Consider the following 15,806-nt stretch of genomic DNA (forward strand, 5'->3'; position numbering starts at 1 on the left):
TGTCTTAAAACTGAGTAGAAGCACGTACAGTGCATATGGATGTAGGCAGGAGCAGTATGGAGAGAATAACACCAGAAACTGAGCATAGCAGACCACGTGGCATTTCATCTTCTGCCTGAACTGTATAAAAAGTGAGAAGCAAAAGAGCTGCTGTTTTCCCACTGTTACCGAAATAGACGGCGTGAGGGGCAAGAGGCAGATTTCCTCGTGCTCTTTGGATCTGTGCTAAAAGTCTCCAGGCAGCGACTTAAGCCTGATGCTCTGCGGGCTTGCTTTGACTGGGAGCTGATGTGTTCCAGCAGAAAAGGCTCGGGCCACACAGGTGCAAAGCTGGAATAATGCGCCGGGCTCACCAGCGTGTTTCCACGATGCTGTAACTTCAGTCCTAAGTCCCTCCCACACCAAGCTGAAAAAATACAGCCTTTCTTGTACGTCCCTGTCCAGACAGGAGTCAAGCAGTGGGATGAATCCAGCTGCCTTGGATGTGTCTACGGTCGGGCTGAATGGTCCTCAGGAGGTGCCTGTCCCCACTTTAACTCGCGGGGAGCTGAAGTGGGTGACTAGCTCAGGCTGTGTGCCGTCCTGCTACGCCACTCGGAGCCTGTTGAACTGTTTCACACCCCAGCCTGTAAATTCTGCTTCAAGAGCACACTGGCTGAGCTGTCAGGTTAGGCTTTAAATTGGGTTACTTGCTTAATTTAGTCCAGACATAGCCAGACTTATTAGGAGAGAAATAAATAAACCAAGCAGCTTCTTTGTACTGCTAAAAGGTGTTTTGGGTGGTCTTGAAAGGGTATGGATATCACTAAAGCTGCACTGTTTCTGCTCCCACCTTCCCACATATGGATGCAGCTAGACCAGCAACAGGAAAAAAAGTGGGAGAAAAGTATGGCTTTTAGGGCAGACTGGCTGTTTCCTCTTCAAGAGGACCCTATCCTTTCACTTCAGTAGACAATTGTGCCTCTATTTGAAAATTACTAATGTCAGATTTCGCTGCAGACAAGGCCTTGCTGCAGCTGTACAATTTTTAATCACCTAAATGTTCTGGCTCATGTGCTGCAGCATCACAGCTTTAATGAGGATGACTCCCGTTTTCTGGCACAGATGGGGCCGCAGTGTAGTGGATGCAGTGCAGTGAATGCAGTGGATGCAGCAATATCCACCATGGCCAGTGGTGTTTCCTGGAAGAAATGAGTGGCTCAAAAGCTACGTGAGGTTTATCCAGTGGCCTCTTTCGGCAGTGCCCTGCTCTGGGTAGCTCGGAGCTTCCATGCAGCATCTGTCATCTTGTGTTTAGCTCCCTCCTACTCTCTAAAACGTCCTGCACAATTTTCTCCCGAGCAAATCTCCCTGCAGGACCGACAGGCGTGAGATCAGAGGCATCAGCATCCGTCCCTGCGCCTGATGCAGGTATCAAAGCCAGCAGGAGCCCTTTCAAGGACTGCCGGGAAGTGTAGGTGAAGCCACTCGCCTGCGGGGACGGCTCCTCTGTTAGGATGGTATCAGGGCAGGGGCTGAACAGCACGGGGCAGGTAGATGTGAGCACAACCTGCCCCACCAGTGCAGCTGAGGCTGCTCCCAGCCTGCAGCATCTTGTGTCCGAGTGCCTTGAGGCCCCGAGCTGGATCCACTGATGTCCCTCTACAACAGGCTGTGATCTCTGCTGGCCTCCCGACTAGCCCTCAGGCACCCCGAGAAGTGTCTCTGATGTCCTCTGCTATGGGAAGGCATTCAGAGGTCTGTTTGGAAGCAATAAAACACACAGCTGTGGATGGGGGCTCTCACCGAACCCCGGGCTATGCTAAATTACACTTAATTACACAGCGTAAGTCTGGCTGACCTGGCATTTGCTGGGTGGCTTTCACTTGGCCATACCTGGAGCTGTATGAAATGCAGAAGACATGAGAGATCTTCAGCACAGGAGACCACAAGAAGATTCAATTCAGTGGCAGGAGCAGGCTGTTAGGTTGCCTGGTTAATTTTTCTGCTAGTATGGGTTTTCCACATACCGTTTTTTCCCCACTAATTGCTTCAAATGGCTCAAGTGTTTCACAAACTTTCAGTGAGACTCATCATGGGCTTTTTCCTCCAGTCTTCAGATGTGCTATCTGTGTTTTTATGTCTCCTCCCTGTTTTTGTTTAATTCATGTGCACGATGCTCTTCAGTTTGTGTCTAGGGATCTTAAATTAATCTGACCAGAAACGGAACTAGGATTCCTATGGAGAATTTCTGAACAATTACAACCAATTCTGCTTCCCAGGAATTCCTGGGGTGTTCATATATATGTGCATGTAGGAGACAAAACTAGGAAAAATGGTCATTAAACAATGAGCAGGGCTGGCCAAATGTTTACCAAAAAAGAAAAAGGGGGGAGATGCTGAGGCTCTCCCACATGCAGTTGCTTTATTTTGGCTTTTGATAGATTTCGGATTCCTTATTTAATGAACTAGGCATTTGTCCAGATTGCAGGGGTTTATCCCATTTCAGGTACTCAGTTTCATGTAAGAATAATTTGGTTTTTGAATCAGACATACCGGGATGCAGCAATACGTAGGGTGCAGCAATAGACCTGCCTTTTATTTTTGCATCGGTGGCTATTTTTTGTTCATTGCCTAATCCAGATGTTCAAAAATGGTCGCTGTTCCCCGAATACTTGCTGAAGAGTTTGCTCAGTCAGGGCGTGCTCTTCTCTGCAGGTCACTCGGTGTGCATTACTCATCATCCGGGCTGTCTCATCAGTCAGCTGAGTCTCGGTGTATCATCAGCTTGGCTTCAACCGGATAAGCGAGCCTTTAAAAAACACGAGGGCAACACCTAACAAATAGGGAACGGTGACATTTGTGCACGAATTTTCAGACGAGATGTTGTTTTTAGTGCAACCTTGGAGATTTGGGTAATTTGCTAATCCGAGATGAAAAGGCAGATGTATCAAAGCATGGAATAATAATGGGAGTTCAGAGGTGGCAGTGAGCTAAATTTACCTGCTCTATCTGTGAATCACTTCTGGATTTTTCATCAGCTTTAGTCAACAGTTTATGAACTTTGCAAGTAACTCCTGAATGACGTTCTTTGTGTTTATCACCCTTCTGAACGTGTTTGATTACACACTGCATTAACCGCTGCTTCAGTTGAGCTTATTAATCGTGCTGAGGAAAGGTCGTTAACATCTCCCAGACCAAATGCCATATCCTCAGCTAATTATAACTAATTCATTCAAATGGTGTGACCTGTTTCCACTGGGAGGTAACCCAGTACACAACTCCCGGCTTCTTTTAGCCTCTTAAAGCCAGCGTGTCCTGGGTTGTTTTGAATTTAAAGAACGTACAGATTTTTTTATATAACCTTGCTTGAAATTTACTACACCATATATACTTGCTAAATTATGAAGATGCTAAAAAACAAGCAGAAAAATTTTTCCTTTTAAACTCACTGTGTGTACAAAAGGTCTGCTCCCAGTCTTCTGCTTTAATAGCGTTTGCTTATTCCTGAGACAGAGCAGAATTGTGAAATAAGCAGAAGCAAAGAGGCTGCTTAGAGTAGTAGCACTGTCCTTGACGTCTTGAGCAGGTTAAATGAGCACTTGCTTTTGGGTAAGAGGAGAAGGTTTGGATTCTTGTTCGAGTTAGGAGATCACGGTCCTCTTATGACAGATGGTGCTGGAGCACCTCCACCTTTTTCTCTCTGAATGTCATGCCGTTTTCTGAGTATAGATAATTTGAGCCATTGCTCTTGTCTTACAAAGCTTCTTCTCCATTTCTGACAGACTCACCAGCTGGATCACTCCGCTCACTACCTGCGTCTGAAATTCCTGATTGAAAACCAGATTCAGTTTTACGTACCAAAGCCAGAAGAGGATATCTATGAATTGGTAATGCTACCCCTTGAGCAAAATTACATGACACTGTGTAGGACACTATTAATTAGTGTTTGTAATAAGCAGTTATGCTTTTTAACTTGCAATTACAGCGCTATGAAGGCCATAGCAAATTGGCCTGCAGTAAAGTAATCTCTCCAGACGTTTCATCTAGTGGAGAGAGTTGGTGTTTTGCTTATGTGTGTGTGCGTGCATGGCTCTGTGTGGAAGGGAGAGAAGGAAGAACCATTGGTAATGGGCGAGGGTTACTGTATCGTACATTTAAGCTTAATATCTCTCAAGGCTGCCTTTTCCTCTTGTTCTTATTTTCCTCGTTTATTTTCAAGACATACTGTTGAGGCCTGAATACAACTTCTTCAGATCGCTTTGATTTTTTAAGGGAGGGAGGAAAAGCAAAAGGTTTTTTTTTTCCCTTTTTTTTCTGAATGGGAAGGTAAATGTTGAACTTAAAAAGCTCTGGAGTTATGTGTGAGAATATACGTTCCTAATTGCTTCATTGGGATGTTTTCATATCATGAATCTCAAAAGCAGACTTCAAAGGAATTTTGAAATCAGAGATGAAAAAAAAAAAAGACCAAACAGAATTAGTGTCGTGCTTTAACACTATGATTTTACACATGCATGCTCTAACGCGTTTTAAAGTCCTTTTTATTGGTGGCTGTTTTATTTTATAAAAAGTAGAACTTTCCCAGTTATGAATGCTTTTGTTCATTTACTAAAGAACTGGGGTTTGCCGTTACCACTGTTTAAAAAAAAGTGTTACTGAGAAAGTACTAAACTGGGAGGTGAAACATAGCTGGGAGTGGTGATTAAAACCCAGAGAAGACAGCTTGTGGCTTTCATTGCCTGGAAGGGCTTTGGGGAGTTGCCTTATGTTGATGGGATATAGGATTGACATGGTCATCACTTGCTGTTTATTCTGAAAAACTGAAATCACAACACAACTCCACAGTCTGTAGGACTAATGACATGCTGAAAGGTTATAGTGTAGGTAGGATCATACCTAATGCAGCATCATTAAATCAATATGCATTTGTATGTGTGCTTGTGTGTGCATGTATGCTTGTTTCATGAGAAAATCGGAGTTACTTTTATTCAAGTGTTAAATGAAATTATTCTCTTGCAGCATGATGAAACTAATGACCCTATTTTTGTGGTCTCCTGAAAAGCTCTTTATAATAGTTTTGCCATAATAATACCTTGCTAGAGCTATCTTCCACCTACTAAAATGCTTTTACAATACATTACTGCAGAAAAGGTAAACATCATTTCTTCTGATGGTATTCCTTTTTCTTGCAGCACATAGAAGATGCATTTAAATAAGAAATGGAGATTAAATGTCCATATTCCATTCCTCTTTAAAACATTAACGGTGATGCTTTGTGTTCTGACGTAGTCTTTCAAAAATTCACGAGTGTGGTTTATTATGTGTTAAAAATGTTACTGAGGGCTTGGAGACGGATATTTAGCATTAGGTGCTGCACCAGGCAGTTGTATTTTTAAGCACCTTTTATTGTAAACTAAGCGTTGGAATGTTTTGACTGAAGCGTGACGTGCCAGACTTGGGTTCCTACGTTGGGTAGGATTTAGTTGTTGCTTTCAGATGAAAGCAGGAGACTGGAGACCTCTCTGGACATCTCACCAGCGAAGGCATTGGGGCTGCAGTGAAAAGTAGCCCTGGGAAAGGATGCTGGGACAAGACCAAAAGTGTAGAGGAAAAAGGAGCAAGCAGGTGACAAGCTTGAGAAAATTCAGGTAATGATAGATCCCCAAAAGCTGCTTTAAGAAACACCAGGAGGAACAGAAGGACTGAAGTGGATCAAGGGGACAGTGTTGTCAGGAGGCAATCCTGAATCCCAGAATCACAGAATCATCTAGGTTGGAAGAGACCTCCAAGATCACCCATTCCAGCCTCTGACCTAACACTAACCTGTCTTCCACTAACCCACATCACTAAGCTCTACATCTAAACGTCTCTTAAAGACCTCCAGGGCTGGTGACTCAACCACTTCCCTGGGAAGCCTATTAGCAAACCCCCTTGGATGCTCCTGGTATTGCTATTAAACCCCTCCGAGCAGAGCTCCCACAAACTTGCAGTATCAGCAGCACGAGCATCCACAGCCCAAATGTGCTGCCTGCCTTTGGGGTTGGGATGGTGGCTCCATGGGGCACAGAAATGCTGCTGTCAGCTCAGTGCTGCTGCCTGGTCTGGCTGTGGTCTGGGCAGCTCCACAGCAGCCTGTGGGTCCCAGGTATTTGCCTCCTTTTCCATGGGGATTCTTCTCAGGGTGAAGGCAGTGAGCAGTTCCCCTGTCCCTGTGCCCTGGATCCCTCACTGGCCATCCTTGTTTCAAGTCTTGCATGCTCATCCAGATAGCTTTCTCATTGAGATAACTGCAGGGTTCAGACAGTTTTTGTTCTGAAAACACTGCAGTTTTCACTCCTTTTTTTTTTTCTTTTTTTTTTTTTTTCTTTCTACTTTTAAAAAAGTCTTTACTGAAATCTGGCTGAGATTTTGTGAATGTCATTTGACTCATTTTCAAGTGCGGAATAATATGTTCCCATATTTGAAAGCCACATTTTAAAAGCAACGCTAGCATGGCATCCTCATTGAATTTTACATTTTATCTTGCTATATAAAACCATTTAAGTGGGTATACAACTGTTCTGTAGCGCATAATATTTGCATTAAACAGATGTATAAGTGTTGGTAGAAGCAGGAGATAAAATTATGTATTTATTAAAGGAACCCTTTACTAATGAGTTACTTTTCTTTTTTAAAGAAGTGGATTAAACGCTTTGGTCCAAACACTAATGTACGGTTTTAAAATGTTAACTTAATTATTGTGAATTGCTTTTTGACACAGTCACACCAGCATTTTAAACAAAATCTTTACCTTTGAACTCTCATTCACCTGTGGGTATGATTTTTTCCAAAGATGAAAGGCTGGTTTATTAGCAAAGTCCCACCCAGCCTGTGCTGTGGCAAAAAATAGCTTCAAACCTGTGCTGAGACTGAGGTTTTCAGAATGGCTTTGAGAAAGTGAGGGCTGACTCCCAGAGATGTCAGTTCAGAGTCTCCAAATGTCTGGAAAAATGGGATTTCCCTGTCTGAGACCGTGTGACAGGCCCCGGTACCAGCTCATGTGTTAGGAGTTGAGAGGTAGGACTGTGATATAACAGTAAGTAAGGCAAGGCACAAGGACCTAAGTGATTTAAAAGCATGATTCCTCTTACCTTACCCTGTGCTCTCTGAGGGAGGGGTACAGAGTGCAGGGGTGCAGCTGAGGCCTTGCTTGGCATGAGAATTGCGAGCGGGTGCTCAGGCTTCTGAGTTGCCACCCAGAGGTGTGAATTTGTGCCGGTCTCCCAGGAAGGATGCTAATGACAATTTCAAAGACTTGGGAGCTTTTGTCGGCACAAATAAACATAAACGTGCTAAAGGTGAAATTTCATGCTGAAAAAAGAGCTGCATATAAAGTCTGTAGCAAATTAAGGAATGTATTTAAGCAGCAAAATCCCTATCTGTGACTTTAATACTACAAAATCATTCAATTCCTGCAAGGTCTTACTCTAAGTAATATAAACACTTAATGATAAATGATGACTTCCCACTAAATACAAGAGTAGGCATCGAAGCTCTTTTTCTTGTGTGAGAGAGTGGAATGGATGTGTCCTTGCTTTTATGTTGGCTTCCTCCTCTTTAATTATTTTCTTAACAGTAAGGCGTAGTGACACTGCTCATACGTTTCATGCATGTGGAGAAAAATTTTCCAATAGGTAATGATCACAGTCTATGTCTCCATCCTGTAATTAAGAAAGAAGTCTGTTCAAAATTATCGCAATTAATGTGTCTTCCCACAGTAAAGCATTTTTATGTTTTTTTTTTCTTTTCTTTTTTTCTTCTATTCAGCTTTACAAAGAAATAGAAATCTGTCAGAAAATTACGCAGCACATTCAAATAGAGAAGTCTGATGCATCCTCTGATATTTATGGTAAGTTTCTCTCCTCAATTTGTTTTTATCTTCCTACCAAGTCAATTCTAGTGTAAGTAACTGCTTGCTATTGATTGCTATACCCGAAAGGCCTGTTAACAAAGTAAGGAAAGCACATCCCATTCCTGTGCCATCCACAGAAAGCTGGCTCCCCTGCCCTGAAGCAGGATGGTTTTATTGTAATGCACTCAGCACTGTTTTTCCCGGTGCTCAGGCTGTGGGATATGCGGCTCTTTGATGAGAGCTACAGTGGCAGAAAGGACAAATGTTTGCTTGTTTTTCTCGTCCCTCAAAGCACCACACACAGAGGTTGTGGGACTGAGCGCTGGCAGCACGTGGCATCCTTTGCTGCTTGTCACATCCCACGTGAATTCCTGCCTTGCTGTGCTCGTGGGGGCCCTGCAGCAGAGCTGGGTTTGGCAGAGGGCTGCTGATGCAGCTTGGGGCTGCCAGTGGGGTCTCCCCCTCCTCACCCCATCCTCTCCCAGTCTCCCCGAGGCAGCACCAGGCATGGTGGCAGGGATGCAGACAGAAGAATTGCTGCAAGTGGGAGGCTTCATGAGCTCTGCAGCTGGGCAGCTGTTGCAGGAGGAGCTCCTTGTCCCCTTTCCCTGCCTGCTGCAGGTCTGTAAGGTGGGTCCCTATCCTGCCCAGCTGTTCCTGAGGTTGGGGGAGCTTGGCCCCAAGCACACCCAGTTCTCAAGGAGCCCCTTTTGGACTCCTGGAACCAAAATACACCACATCTTACAGAGATCTGCATGTAAAATGGGGGAACTCCTCCCTGTGTGATTTCAGCAAAATTCCCAGTCTTTCCGTGGGGGTGGTTGTGTTATCTTTTGAGTATATTTGAAGCTGTAAACCTCCAGCCTGGCGAGGTTGCCCTTTGGTCTAGCAATTACAGTTTCTGTAGTGTTTTTTAACATTATTTGTGCAACCCACCCTGCGGGAAGCCAATCTGCATCTTTTTACTGTTTATCTAAATATTCTGTTTTAATGACTAGAATAATTCTGAATTCCCGAACTGCTTATTATACAGCTGCAGGCCATCCAAACAGAGAGCACTGCTACAAAGCAGTAGTACTGACTGTGGGTTGAATACTGAAGGCCTGAGAAAGAAATCAGAACTAGCACAGCAATGGCCCTAGGTTCAGTAATTATGCTAGGGCTGAAAGGACTGCAAGAATTAGGGGTATTGTGGCATTTCCTGTTTCTTTCTTTCTCTTTTTTTCCTTTCTCTTTTTTTTAAGTGATGGGAGAGACAACGAAATGCACTGTCATGCCCTGTGAAAGGGGATCAGCTGCGCGATACGCGGGGTGTATCTGTTCAGTGGCTCTGACCCTGCAGAGGGCGAATGCTGAATGTGCCCAAAAAAGCTGACTTCGCTCTCATTGAAAGGAAACAGCAAACCTTGCTTTGACTTTAAACAACAGCAGAATTTCTGTAGTCTGTGTGTGCCTCAAAAACAGTACCATGTGGTCATAGAGTGACAAGCGTGTGCTGAAATCCTCCCCTGAGGGGGAACAGAGGAGAGGTGACGGAGCTGTGCTGACCCTCTCTTGGTGCTGGGCTTCGTTCTGAAATTCTTTCCAGTCCTGTCTGTTAAGTACATTTATGTACTCTCAGTCTCTTTATGGGATGAGCGTTGCCAGCACATACTCTTACAATCCAGAGAGCAAGCTGAAGCCCATACACGAGCTATGGCAGCATGAAGATCAGAGCTGTCTGGTTTCCGCGCAGATTCTTTTTAACGGGGTTGCTCGAGGGCTCTCGCTACTGGTTTTGTTTTGAAAGATGTCTAAATCAATAACATGGCTGCAGAGTCTCCAAGCATCTCGCCTAAGTCTTCCCGTGAGCAGGATTGCTTTTGAAGCTGGTTCTCAGGCAGCTGGGCAGAGCAAGAAGCACGCTCAGCCCCTCACAAGTGCTGGGAATGGGGTCAGGAGCCAGTACCACAGCTGAACAGCCAGGGCGCTACGGGATTTTTCATTCTTATGATTGCTTTCCTTGTTCTCTGCAGCTTCAGTCAACCCTTCTCATACTTGCACATTTTAAAAACATATGTCCAAATCCCCTGGGCCATGATTCCTCCAGAAGAACTGGAAAAGTCTTTATGAAACGAAGACAAACGAATAAAATTATGAAAATCATTAGTGGCCTTGCCTGTTGCTGTTGCTAGTATCCCAGATACAGCAATAATAATGTTTGCAAATCACCTTGAATTTTCAGGATCCTTCACAAGCAGCCATTAATTAATCCTGGCAACGCCTCTGCGATAAGAGGCGCTCTCGAGGAACCTGGCCAGTGTGCTGGACCTTGCCATCAGGACATGTCAGCTGGTTTCTGTAGCTGTGCTGCCTGGGCACACACATACTCTCCTCTTTCACTGGTACCTGCCTTTGTGCTGAGGTTGTTTTGTGCAGGCAGCTTTGTTCTGGGGTTGTGTTGCTTTTCTGTGGCCCTGTGCGCTCTAAGATGCTGACTTTTGTTCCCCTGCCATCAAAACGCTGCGGTGGAGAAAAGGCCCTGACTGGGTCACCACCCCTCTCTCCACAGCTGTGTTTCAGGGTCCGTGCACAGTTTGATGATAATCTTCCTGGCAGCGATGCCAGCTTATGCAACCGCTGCCACGTCCACCCACTCCTGCCCTTCCTCACGCAGTGCTTGCACATGTGTTTGTGGCAGCACCTGGAGAATTCACTCAGACAAAAACTATACGTTTGTATGTGTCCATATACAAACCAGACATACACATACATGCAAATACGCATCTGTGCAAGCATAGGTGGATGTATATACACACTTGACTGAAGTGTTTCTCATCCAGATGATCCCCCTGTCTCCTTCCACCCCTTCTGCTAGTAATTATGGCTCTGGATTTTATTTTTTGACTGAAAGTTGAATGACAGATTGGAGGAGGAAGCTGTCTTCTGGGGGGAAAAAAGAAAAGGATAGCTTGGGGAAGGTTGGGTGTCCTCTCACAGTTAGCCACAAGAACTTGAGGAGCAGCTCAGCCTTGTTTTAACTGTGTGGTTGTTGGAGTGAAGGCAGTACAGCCAAACAGCATTTCAGCTGCAGGAGGGTGATTGTTGTCATAGCTGATAATTTGTGCTGAGTCAAACCGAAGTCCTGGGCACGCTCCGCTGGGCCTGTGGTGAAGGTTTTCCAGGTAGGCTTCATGGCGATGACAATCACTAGCTACTATTTGTTTTACATCTGCTCTTTTGTTTAGTCAAGAGTTTCTCCCTCTGCCAAATCTGGTGTGTTGAGTGAGCTTCACAAATTTCCTTTTATTCAGGCTGAGGAGCTTGCATGTGGGTTCCAAGTAGCTCAGTAAGCCATGAAGGGCCATATGCTCCTAGCTTCTAGGCTGCCACATTCTTCCCCCTCCTTTTTTTTTTTTTTTTTTTTTTTAATGATATATGGAAAAAATAACTTCTCATCCATAACCATCGACTTGAAGGGAGTCCTAAAGTCAGAACAGGCTCCCAGCACATCTGCTTCCTCTTGGCTGGTGGCTGATTCCATGTCAAACAAGTATCTTCCCCCCCAAGAGGTTTGTAAATGTTTTTCTAGTTGGAAAAAGATGGAGCAAATGGTTTCCTATACCCATTTAGGGAGTAATGAAGTTTCAGAAAGGCAAATGTTCTTCTTCAGATAACTCTCAACAGTAAATAAGCAAAGCCTATTTAACTAAACACATTGTGTTTACTTTACACATTGTTATCTTGCACCGTGTCAAACACAAATGGCAAGAAAATCACCTAAACCAAATGTAACAGCACCATTTGCACTGTTAAAATTAAAGGCTGTGTCAGTACTTGCATAAGGTTGGTAAGGTTGTGCTGGGGCTCTCGAACGCCGCTATAAAACGTGGGCCGAGCTGAGACTTGGCAAATAACAGGTCGTGCCAGGAGCAGCTGAGAAAAGAAAGAGGCAGGGGGAAGGCGGCATTTTTACAAACTCGGCCAGCCCAGGAAATTCAGAAAGTCGAAGCTGACGTTTTGCTGTAGCAGGCACTGGTCTGTGTTGTACGAGTTACGGATGGCATGTCAGCCATAACTCCCAGTTTCCTGGCTGTTGTTGGTTTGGGTCACAAACCACAGCTCTGTGCAGCCTTTGTCTGCAAACAGCAAAGTTCTCGCGGTGACCTTTTGTGGCGAGAGAATTGGAAGCGTGTTCCAACATTTTGCAGCTGTGGTATACTCAAATAAAACTGTAAAGGATACGTGCAAGCTCAGAAATTCAATTCAGTTTTTTCTTACGGCCACTTTCACTTGTTAGCTTTCTATTTGTAAAGGTTGAAGGAAAGGGAGAAGGGAGGAATTCTCCACCACTTTGTCAGGAACAGTGCTCGCGACAGGCACGGCACAGCCTTAACTGTAGTGCGTGCACTTGTTAGGTAATGCTGTATTGTTTGCTGCTGTCTAACCATGTCATTGGGGATCTCCCTAGGTTTCTCTCTGTCTTCCGTGGAAGAAGAAGGGATTCGTCGGCTGTATGTGAATGGTGTCAAAGAGACAGGCCTAGCTTTCAAGAAAGGTAAAAGACATTTTTAAGTCGCGTTTGGTATTGTTTGTTTAATCCTGGTGTACACCGTGAGCTTGTTGGGATGGAAGTTTTATAAACACACCAAAACAGGATCCCAGTCCAGAAAAGATCATGTTCTTTTGGCAAGAACCTGAGGTAATGCATATAGGGTTGTTCTGCTCTCGGAATCAGCTGTGCTCTATAGCCAAACTCTTTTAATTTTGAGTTGCTTTGTGTGTAGGAGGGTCAGCACCTCCCTTGCAGCTAGAAAGAAAAGCCAGGGCCCTCTCAAGACAGTGGCTGCAAGATAAACAGGTACAGTAGAAGCTCTCAGGTTACCCTCTGTGGCTGGGATTACTGCCTCTAGTTTTGCTCCCAGCATATTCAGAAAGCATGACAGCACTTGCGCCAGAAAGCAGCAGAGGCAACTCGGCTGCCATGCAAGTCCTAGTGCAGAGAGGGGTACGGTTCTGTCATGCCTTACTCAAGCTGAAGCCAACCCTGATACTCCCATACCCATCCTGCTTTTCCCACTTGTCGCCCTCCCTCGTGTGCCAGCACTGCTGCTCCTGCAGCCACAGGAGGGTCTGGGCAGCTGAAATCTAACCAAATTTTAAGGAGTAATATGGAGAGCAGGAAAACGCTCGCCTCATCATTGTCCATTAGTACATGCAGAGTCCTGAAAAGCACCTGCAGAGTTTTCTTGGGAGCGGTTAAGTGGTAGTACAGAGCTCACTCAGGAGCTTGCTGCTGCTGAAAGCTTTGGGGCCTGTTGTTCCCCAGACAGCTCCAGCCCCCTGCCTGGTGCTGGCTCTGGCTGAACCAATTCTGCTCACTGGGAAACTGCCATCACTGTTTCCCTGACTTGCTAGCAAAGGGAGTGCTAGGGTGAGGGTGCAGGGTTCAGCAGGTCTTTATTTTGCTTTCAGGAGATGTTTGAATGAAAATTTAAATGAATGCATGAACACACACTGCCTCCTGTGGGGCTGTCATGCTAAAACACACTTTCAGTGATCCATTGCTCTTCATAACTGATATAAAAAGCCACTTCTGTAATAACAGGATTTGGCAGGATATTATGACAAGATACGCATAGTTAGCAGAGAGGAAAGCTCTTTCTCTCTTCCTTGCATTATTTACATTTATGTTTGCACTTGACTGCATTTCCTGCAGTAAATTTATCTGGAAGAGTTGCAGTATTTCCTTTTCAATCTTTTTAATTTTTTTTTCCAAATGAAAAACTCTGAAATTTTATTTTCTCCTAATTATTTTTATGATTTATGCTTTTATCTTTTTCTGTTGGTCTGCATTAGCTAGGCCATTGCTGGAATTATACCGATGCCTGATTGTAGTGCGGTATAGATGATGCTTCATCCCAAATGATTCAGAAGAGGGATTACAATGAGTAAAATGGAGCCCTAGATGAGATGTTTATGGTTACAAGCATATTAATGTGCCGCTATTATGACATGGCATCACTGAGCAGAATAAATGAAATAATGCGAAATGCTCGACTTGCTTTGTTTTGTCCTCATTTTGAATATGATTTTATGGTCCATTTACTTCGTAGCCATTCTACTTATTTCATTTTATTCTTTCTGAATCTGCGCTCCGCACTACAGTTTCTGGGCACAATTACATGCGTTTAAGAGAGATCTCAATTTTCCTAAAGAGGGCTGGAGCTGCTTAGCCTCCATGTTTCTTTCTCAGATAAGGGTAGGTAATCTGTCCTGGAGGATTCAGCTGAGCAATTCTTGCAGCTCAGGCTCGTCAAACTGGGGCCTCTCCTCATCGCTGAAGGGTGCCAAGAGTCATCCTTTGCCCTGGTCTCCCAGCCAGAGCACTGCAAGGCAAGTCGCCTACAACAGCAGGTCACCTAGGGTAGGTTTGCCTGCAAGGAGCAGCTCTTCTGGCCCTGTAAATTCCAGCTTTCCACCGTGAAAATGCCAGGATGGTGATTAGGATGCCACAACGGTCCCTCTGGTGGCTGTTGCAGAGCATGCTTTTCAATTCTCTCTCTCTCTCTCTCTCTCTCTCTCTCTCTCTCTCTCGGGGAGATGCCTGCAGGGGCCCGCCAGCGATGAGTGCAGCCCCAACGACTGAGCTGAGTGATGCTGGAAGTTATTTGGGTTTAAAGCCTGTTCCATCTCACTGTTGTGATTTGGAGAGCAGGCTGAGGGGAAGGTCAGGTCTCCTGCGGGACCCGGAGGGCTGCTTGCTGTCTGTCGCATTGCTGCATCGCCTGGGGGCGAGCGGGACTCAGCTGCTTCCTCTGCGGATCCCCTTTTCCCTTGGGCACCGGGGCTATAAATAGCTCCTAAAAGTGGATTGGAAAAGACCATCACTAACCTACCAACTGCTAAAATTTGCCTTTTGAAGCCCCATATGCTGGGATGTAATTCGGACAGGGCCAGAGAGGAGGTTGTCTGAATTCCGGCACCGGTTAAGTGGGAAATGTGCTCCCTCCTCCTAAGTGTATCAGTGGGTGATCACTTCAAATAAAAGCATACAGTTGTATGAGAAATTAAAAGCAAGAATCAACCCAATCCAGCAACACAGCTGACGTAGTGATCCCAGGAGATTAGCTGGGCTGCCCATTGGGAGCCTCTGCTTCCCAATGAGAGGTACAGACCCAGCTCACAATGCTTCATGCGGCTCCGTCTTTCCCCTGTGCTGTGTGCAGAGCCTGAGAAGTCTGGCTCTGTCCTTAAGCATCCATTTATTTATGAGGAATTTGTTTTGTATGATGGCTTGCTGCACAGCAGCTGTCCCCTTGCAGAGTGCTGTGAAGAAGGACAGGGTATGTGCCTGCTGGTACCTCCTGAGGGACTTCCTGGGCACCTTACTCTTATGGATACTGGAGTACCAGCCTGACAGCAGATCTTGCAGAAGTCCATCAAATTTCAATGTAATTTGCAGTCATAAATGTTTATTTTATGTCTAGACATAACACTGTCTGGCACCTTATAAATACCCAGCTGAGCTCCTTGATGTCTGTGGGTAACAGAAGCATTGCTGTGCAAGTCTTACCTGTTCCCTTCTGCGTTGCAGGCCTGAAAGCTGGTGATGAAATTGTGGAGATTAACAAAAAAGCTGCTGAAGATTTGGACTCAGCTTTGCTGAAAGATGTCCTTGTTCAGCCTTCACTGTGTCTTACTGTACGTACCTATCCTGAGATTGAGGAAGGGCAGAAATTAATGCAGCCACCACCACGTCGCTTGGAAAACCCATCTGACTTGAGTGACAGCACGCTGGTGTTCGCTGGGAGCAACCAAGGTACTGGGTTCAATGTCGAAATTACGAGGAGCAGAATTCACACTTAGGGTGTGCTGGTGTAGTCCCATTGATCTGGTACTTCTGTGATGAAAGTGAGAAGCATTGCAGTCTGAATGCGCTGCGTGGGTAATA

At 45.1% G+C, this 15,806-nt stretch overlaps 1 protein-coding gene across 2 annotated transcripts in view; it reads left to right on the forward strand.

Annotated features, from left to right (window-relative positions):
• The window catches only part of TIAM1 (TIAM Rac1 associated GEF 1), a 106,767-nt gene that overhangs the window by 56,908 nt on the left and 34,053 nt on the right, over positions 1–15,806 (forward strand). For both annotated transcript variants that reach the window (XM_032197828.1, XM_032197820.1), the window contains 4 exons: positions 3,765–3,869; positions 7,789–7,870; positions 12,324–12,410; positions 15,450–15,674. In XM_032197828.1, the coding sequence (XP_032053719.1) occupies positions 3,765–3,869; positions 7,789–7,870; positions 12,324–12,410; positions 15,450–15,674 (499 nt within the window). The remainder of the gene's footprint in view (positions 1–3,764; positions 3,870–7,788; positions 7,871–12,323; positions 12,411–15,449; positions 15,675–15,806) is intronic.

Source organism: Aythya fuligula, chromosome 1, assembly GCF_009819795.1.
Source record: "Aythya fuligula isolate bAytFul2 chromosome 1, bAytFul2.pri, whole genome shotgun sequence".
NCBI lineage: Eukaryota > Metazoa > Chordata > Aves > Anseriformes > Anatidae > Aythya > Aythya fuligula.